Source organism: Ricinus communis, chromosome 8 (assembly GCF_019578655.1).
Source record: "Ricinus communis isolate WT05 ecotype wild-type chromosome 8, ASM1957865v1, whole genome shotgun sequence".
NCBI lineage: Eukaryota > Viridiplantae > Streptophyta > Magnoliopsida > Malpighiales > Euphorbiaceae > Ricinus > Ricinus communis.
Window position 1 is genome coordinate 17,996,496 of NC_063263.1, and position 8,683 is coordinate 18,005,178.

Genomic DNA, 8,683 nt, shown 5'->3' on the forward strand with positions numbered 1-8,683 from the left:
AACTTGAGGTTGGGGCTGATAATTCATGCTTTCAATAACCATTATGTAGCACCAGAAAAAAAGTAAGGAGAGCTCTCCCGGAAGTCAGCAAGGGAGAGATCCCATCCCGGGAAAGCGAAAGCCCAGAAGACCTTCTTCAATAGCCGCGGAATATGCCAGAAAGCGAAGCCAAGAAGACCGGTAAGAAGGCGAGCTACTTCAATGGTTGAACGAAAAAGAATTAGTGTCTGCGGGAAAGCTACTAAATGAAAAAGAAAAGGCTAACGATTCAAATAAGCTGAAAGCAGGTACAACATAACTAACTATGCAGTGGCTTTCAAGTTTAAGTTGAAGATCACTTCCAATGAACCTTACAGACACAAGAGTTAAGTGTATTAACGAAGAACCATGCTGTTTCTTTTTTATTGATATTAAAAGATGGGAAAAGTCTTGGCTTGGCTAAGAAAACTTTAAGGCTTGAAAGTGCCACAAAGCCTTTCAAGGATAAGATTAATAAAAAATAAAAAATAAAAACCTGAAATCAAGATTAAAGACATGAAGAATGAGGGTAAAAGTATAATGTCTGGGAAAAGGCAAAAAGGACAAAAGGAATTAACTGATCATACAAGAACTAGTTTGAAACTTTAAGGTCAAGTTTAAGTTTATTATAGCAGTGCATATTGCAGGCTTGAAAAGGAGTAACTCTAGCACTAAGGCTAAGATCGAGTTGTCTAAAGAAGCATTGAAGGTGTTCCTAAGAATATTTGTATCCTCTGATGCTTGTAGAAAGAATTGAAAGTTTGAATGTAGATTTATAGCTGGTCTTCTTCGATAGTGTTCAAAGAAAACAAGTGCAACTAGAATATTTGTATCATTTTTTCTTAATTGACTTTTTTATTATTCAAACGTCTTTCCTTTCGGTGACTATTAAAATAATCAGCCCAGAAAGATGTTTATTTTATCCACTAGATGTTTCATGAGATGTACCATATAAAAAGTCATAATTCTTTACAAATTATTTTTACCATTACCAGTGGCTGTTAAACAAAAGAAGATCCGAATATAGTTTCTCTTTAATTCTCACAAGTCACCAATCATACCACTCTCTAAATTATGGTGATTATTATTAACAGAATCCATAAAGGTGTGGTTCAGTAAAAAGAAAAAGGAATGAAGCTGGCAACTTTGAATTTGAAGAGGTGCAACTAAGTTAATATTGTAACATTAATGAATCAGCAAAAGCAAGCCATATGCAATTTCATGTGATATCATTTAGGAAGTACTCAGAATTCCAGAGCCGTCAGAAAGCCAATTCACAGTTTATTATTACACAATATCGATCCAGACTTGACAAATGTATTTGTCAACTCTACTGTATATTAATTCTGCATTCAGTTGCTGTCATCATTATTGAACAATATAATAATTTCTGAACTCAGGTCTTTTATGCTAAAATAGCCATATTACAAAAGCTTAGAGATTTCCGTAATGCTTTTCCCAGCTGACCTACTCGTCTTCATCGATCCAAGCCCGTTTACATTTAAATAATGGTCTAGCTGTTATTTGCAGGAATCACAGAGGAGTTCTTCTGGATGAGGCGTTCCAGGATTGCCAGGGTTTCTTCCCCTCTCATGGCTGAAGCTTTAGCCATGCTGTTTGCTGTTCGTTCAGCTTCATCGGTTAAAGTTTGTTTTTCTATTTCTGAGACGGACAACCTTACCGTGTTCAGGGCTGTAAACCACCTGGACTCTTGTCCTCGCGAGCTAGAAGCCATTATTCTGCCTATCTTCTCTTCAGAAGGGTCACATATTTTCCTAGAATATTATCAACAGTGTTTTTGTTGTTTCGGAGATATTTTTAAATCTAAAATCTCCAGAAATAACTTTCGGAGATATTTCGAAACTCTGTTTTTGTAATATATTAAAATCAGAAACTTATTTCTAAATTGAAAGCACGATTTCTCAACAAAAACAAGAAGAAATAAACTTTTAGCCAATCAGAATTAAATGATTTGCTAAAATTTTAGTTATTTACAACATAGAAAGGATTTATTTATAATATATCAATTACGAAAAAGATTATTTCAATTTAGCGTACATCATATTTTTATTTTAATTAAATATATTTAAGATATTAGATATTAAATATTTGATATCTAATATAACTAATATTAAAAGATTTTTTTTTTTTTTTTTTTTTGCCCCATCAGAACATATTGATCATATTGCAAAATCAAGGGCTGCTAGAATGTCTAAAAAAGAAACAGAAAAAGGAAGGTGGGGGGGTGGTGGTCCTAGTGACTGCACTTTTTGCCATGGCACCCCGAGGAAAGATTTTAGGATAGGATTATTGTACGATAATGCCCCTTTCAAGAAGCCCTTTTCTTTTCATGGTTCCACCTCTTTCTTTACAATAATATAAATCTTTTTTAAAAGATAATTATGAGCTGCTATTTGCTAATTACGAAATTCGAATATTGACTTTATATTTTTGATACAATTTTATATTTTTAAAACTTAAATAAACACGAACCCATTTTTACCTAATAATAAAATATTTAATTAATAATATAAAAGTATTGAGTATTGAATTGAAATCTTATTTATCATAAAAAAATTGATATTATATTTACAAATTATTTTACCCATAAACATAATTTATTTGATCATATTTTAAAGATTATTGTATGAAATATTAAAAAATGTATGAATTACTATCATATATGTAAAAGAAACTAAACTAATAAAGTTTATAATATAAAAATTAAATTAAACTACGAATCCTTTTAGTGGCATATATGTAAAGAAAAATTCTTCAAATTAAGTAATTTCTAAAATCTTAAATTTACTACTAATAATATTCAATAAAATAAGAATATTCATATTATCTTTTATTAAATTTTAATTTAATTATAATAATTTTATAATTTTAATAAATTAAAATTGTAATAAAAAATTTTATACCGATCAAACATATAAATTTATAGAACTACCATTCAAACTGAACACGTTATAAGAGATAATAATGTATAAATAATTAATATTTCTCTTCTAATTATTTTCTTCAATAACTAATAATTATGATTTTTTATTTTTAATTATTAAATAATAAAATTATTAGTTATCTAAACATGAACGAAGATAATTTATTAATATTAAATAAAAAAGTAAATTATATATATATCCATTCAAGTATATAAAAATGACATACCGTGTATGTATTTATTAATTGCAAAATGCATGCATTTAATCCCGTAAGAGATTGAAGAAATTTAATTTTTGTGTTAAAGAAAAGAAGAAAAGAAAGAAAAATAAGTAAAAGATGCAAACTGAAGAATTAGGGGTATTATGGTACAATAGGGTCGGGAGGAGGAGTGCACATTCATAATTCATAAGTTGTAACGGGGCCCATCATACGAGTAATAATTAATAAATATTCATCATCTAAGTGGGCCCAAATTTATCAATCACATCGGCCATCCTTAATAACTTTGCTTAATTGGCGGCCCTTGGTAATCATTTTCCATTTGGTGGGCCTTTCTAGCAAGATTGTTCTCTCAATTTTTACCACATAATTTCAGCCCATTTGGGTAAATTTACTCAAATTAATATCGCATTTATGTCTTGGAGATTTTTTGAGAATATTCTAAAATTAAAAAAATTATTTTTTACTGTATAAATATTTCTAAAAATATTATTTTTAATTTTATTTTTTAAATTTATAGTGTAATTATTTTTTAAATTATTCTTTAGTTATTTTTCAGTTATTTTATCTAAAAGTATCTAAATAAAAATTAAAAAAATCAAAACCGTAATTATAGAAAACGAATTTAAAGACTTTCTTTTAGAAATTTTTGGTATATTATAAATCTAATAAAAAAAATAAAAAGTATATTTTTTTATTGCTTCTTTTTCTAATCTTATTTGGCCCAATTCACTTTTTGATACCTGCACTTTGAACAAAATAGTGCAAAGTGTTATTAATTAAACACATTGTTTAATATATTAATCGAAGCACTAAAATTGTTATTAATTTTATATTATTTAATTTTTGTATTGATTCTCAAAACACCACATTAGCAAATATATTTAACTTTTTTCAAGTTGAAATCTGATAGGTTGTTTGTAAAGTTGAAGGTGGTCATTTGACTATTTTGTATAAATATGTATTTTGTTTAAAACACAAATTATTATTTTAACATTTTACTTTAGAATATGGAGAAGAGAGTCTTGCGCAATTTCAGTTATTATCCTTTAAATTAGTTGAGTTGTATAGCATTACATCTTTATAATATCCAAACCAACTTCATACGTATGTCGTCAAATCATGCCAGAAAAGAATAAACTGTGATTCTTATCATATATCAAAATAATAGTTAAAAAAGCCTTTTGAATTGGGATTTTACTAAAATATTATAAGTTTATTTTTTAATTATAAATAATTAATCGATATTATTTTAAATAATTTATTTATGTTATAAATCCTTCTATTAATATAGATTGTGAATAAAAATTATATAGATAAATTTTATAATCATGATTAAATTTTAAAAGATAAATAAAAAAATTTAATAAAAAATATATTTAATTGATTTATAACTAAATATTAAATTAAAATAAAACTAATTTTTATAAGGTTATATACTAGAATAATTTTTTCTATAAAATGTTCAAAATTTTAATGAAAAACAGTTGTAGAACTTAAATCTTGACTGTTTTACATTACTATCTTACAATTAGAATTAACAGTTTTTGACTCCAATTATTTTTAATACATTGAGTTGGGCATAATAGTATTTACATCATAAATGAGTGAATTTATTTATAATACCATAACGTTTAAGAATTAATAAATTAATCCATCAAAATAATACAATATATAACTTTCTTTACATCATGTTAATTTAATTGTAATAAAAAGTTAATTCATAGAAACTGCTGCAATAAGAATAAACAATTTTCTTGAAGATATCTTGCAATTGAAAATCATCTTATGGAAGTTATTGATTCTTATTCCTCAGCTGTTTTATTGGGATAATGCTATTGACATTTCACCTATTATTGGATTGAATAACTAATTCTTTTGTCCAACTCCAAACGAAATATATCTTTACGCCAAATTCCTTTTTTGTTTTTTATTAAAGAAAAAAATAAAAGAAGTTTTCCAAATCAAATAAAAATACATTTTAAATTGGGCAAATGATAGAAAACTACTTGTGGTGAGTTCAAAAGAATGATGCCATCCAGCAAGAGAACCATAATAATATTTCTATAATATATAATATGAACTAAAAAATATTTATTTATAGAAAATTGGAAAAATATAAGAAAATGAAAACTAAAAATGGGAAAGTAGAGAGAGTCCAGTCCAAGTTCATGTGCAGGGGCTAATAGGCCTAACAAGTGTTTGTGAAAGCTGGATTATGCTTTTATAATCAACATAATAACAAAATAAATAAATAAATATCAAGTGAAGCACAGCTAAGAAATTGATGGAGGAGGAATAGTGTATGTGTGGGTTCTTTTGGCAGTGTCCAAGATACTACTACCCGCATGGGTGATACAATCACCGCCCATTATTTTATATCTTAACTTTAATTTTTTTTTTTTTGTTGGTTCCACAGGTTAACATAAATTAATACTTTTATAGTAAATAATTTATCTTTTAAGAAATAATTTTTGTTTTTTTTAAATCATGTAACAGAATAATCATTTATTTTAAGCTTATTATTAAAATAATAAATCCTGACTGATGTTGTTAGATAATGAAAAGGTTCGAACTGAAAATTTATTTAAACACACTAACAAGTCTATTTCAACAATTTCTTCATCATATGTTTTCTAACAAATAATAAGTAAAATGATGTTTATATAACTCATTAATGCTTTTGAAAAAATAATTAATCCAGATAATAGTTGAATAAATCCTCTCCTATTTTCCCTTCCCACACTTGCCCAAACAAAGTGATAAAAGAAGAAGGATTAACTTCAGCCTTTTTCAATTTCTATTTGGGATATTTTTGGTATTCAACTTGTTAAAAAAGATAATCAAATGACTAAATTTTTAAAACTAATAATTAAGTGTGTCAATCTATAAAAAAATAATAAAATAGTATTTTTAACATATCACACATTATAAATATCGATAGAAATTCTTTTTATGTCAAATGAGATGAAAAATAAGAGACATATAACAATATATATTGTGAAAATAATAAAATAATAAATTATTATTTATCATAGGCAAATATATTTTTACCAAGTTACTAGAGTTTTATATTGTATTAAAAATTAGAATTCATGAATTAAAAATTAAGAATTAAGACTATTAAATTGAAAATTAATAAAAATTAGAAAAATAAAGCTATATAAAATAAAATTTATCCTAAGGTTATATCATTAATTAAAAGTTTTTTATGTGTTCAAAGATTTTTGCTCTCTATTAATATATGTAAAAGTTTAAGAGAAATCAAAAAGTCATCGGCAAAAAATATCATTTTATTATTTTTCTACAGATTGCCACACTTAATTATTAGTTTTAAAAATTCAGCCGCTCGATTATTATTTTTTTGACAAATTAAGTCACTAAAAATATAATTATCCAATTTCTATTTCTATTTTCCTCAAGTTTTTTTTTTTTTTCCTTTTTTTTTTTTTTTGTTGTCCTTACCCTTTTTCTGTCACTCCCTTATTTATATCCTCTGATTAAAGAACACACACGGTTTTGCAAGCCCATGTGAGATACCTTTCCAACCAAATTCTACACAGACAAAAACATTGTACAAGATAATATACCCATACCCCCCCATTTGTGTGCAAGATTCACTCTCTGCTGTCAAATTCTCCTCTTATGTTCGGTTCTTGAGCTTTTTGGCTTTAGATTTGTACTTTTTCAAGTCTTTTTCTTCAATGCTTTCCCCGCAAAATTTGCTCAATCCTGATTCCTAGTTCCTTGAGCAAGTTTTAGCCTACATATGTATCAGTACCTCTTTCTTCTTCCTTTCTCATTACATGCCTTAACCTCCATCTTCGACATTTTGAGATTTTTACCAAAGTGAATGCTTTTTTTGTTCCTTATGTTCCTTAATTGGGTAGTTTTTCTTTGGAGTTTTTAGGACTGTTCCTTTTTGGCTTTCTGCTTTCGGTTTGTCAGCAAAAACTCAGTGCTTTTTATATACTAGAGAGAGAAAGAGAGAGAGAGAGAGCTAATATAAGAAATATCAAAGAAATTTCTTTCAGTTTTTTTGGTTGTGGGATGTGAAATTTCTATCAAAGATGGCATCTTTCAGTGGATTAGGAATTGGGTTGAGCCTAGTTTTTGGTTGTCTTCTTTTAGCACTTGTAGCAGAGCTTTATTATCTGCTGTGGTGGAAAAAGAGAGTGACTAGCAGAGCAGTTGTAGAAGATGATGATTACAGTAGCAATTATGCAAAGGAATTTTTCCATTTCATTTGTTGGAAAAAGCCTGCTTCTTTGCAAAGCACCAACAGCACATCTCAAGATAGATTGAGAGACCATCCAGAAGCCAACTGCCAAGAACAAGACTTAGAATTAGGCACAAGCAAAGATTTGCTAATAAAAGCATTTGGTGATCAAGAAAGTGTAGAAGCAGAACTCATGAGACTGCACAATCTTTCAGGCCCACCAAGATTTCTATTCACAATTAAAGAAGAAACAAAGGAAGATTTGGAATCTGACGATGGCAAATCTAGAGGTGATAGAAGTAGGAAAGGGTCAAGAACAACAAGTTTAAGTGATCTTATATTAGCAGTTGACACTCCATTTCTTACTCCTTTAGCTTCTCCACGTTTACAGTCATCACCTTTGGGTTCTTATCACCACCTTGGGTTCAATCCTCTATTTGAATCATCAGTTGAGGCAGAGATTAACAGGTTTAGATCATCACCACCTCCAAAGTTCAAGTTCTTGAGAGATGCAGAAGAGAAATTGTTCAGGAAATTAATTGAGGAAGCTGAGAAAAGGGCATCTAGAAGTTGCATTTCTGTCCAAGATTCTGATGTTAATAAAAGAGCCCCTAATTCAACAGCAATAGAGGAGATAACAACTGCTGCAACTATGGAAGGGTCTTTCTTGGGCTTCATTGTTGGTAAAAATAAAGAAAGAGATCATCTTTTTCATCATCTTCCACAATATCCTTCAAGCTCTTCTCAGGTATTGCCATTGGCTTCTTCTCCGACAACATATAGGCCATTAGACAAGAATCTCAATGTTTATTAATTTAATCTCTTTTTAAATTAACATGAACTGAGTCTTATTTATTCTTTCTTTCTTTCCTCTTTTCTCCTTTTTTTTTTTTTTTTTGATTGTTTATATATATAAAATTTAATTTTCAAATTGAATGCTTGTGCATTGAAGTTGTGAATTTTACTTGTGGTCTTGGGTGTTGAAAGACATGGCCAATCTGCAAAAGCATTTGTTAGGCATATGGAACCTTGAGAATTCCAAGGCAAACAGACAAAATCTGCTATTATTGTTGTCAAAAAATGTTTGGTTATGTCAAGTGGGGGACTTGTGGGGATATTAGCCATTTTCCATGTCTCCTGAATTTGGATAGGCAGTGTTCGATTCATGTAATAAGATAAATATGAGGTAAAATAGTAATTCCACAAAAAAAAAAAAGGATAGAAATCAAAATAATTACTTCGAGATAATTTCCATTGTACCTTTTAATTTATAAGTTTGGA

The 8,683-nt window shown here is 28.1% G+C and overlaps 1 protein-coding gene across 1 annotated transcript; it reads left to right on the forward strand.

Moving 5' to 3' along the window:
* Positions 1–6,689: 6,689 nt before the first annotated feature.
* On the forward strand, positions 6,690–8,265 carry LOC125371012. Its single transcript, XM_048378750.1, has one exon. It carries the CDS (start codon positions 7,254–7,256, stop codon positions 8,214–8,216), a length of 963 nt encoding a protein of 320 aa, XP_048234707.1. The 5' UTR covers positions 6,690–7,253; the 3' UTR covers positions 8,217–8,265.
* Positions 8,266–8,683: the final 418 nt, after the last annotated feature.

Bases quoted from the DNA above. Each gene is read 5' to 3' on its own strand.
- LOC125371012 (XM_048378750.1), top strand. From the start codon at position 7,254: ATGGCATCTTTCAGTGGATTAGGAATTGGGTTGAGCCTAGTTTTTGGT.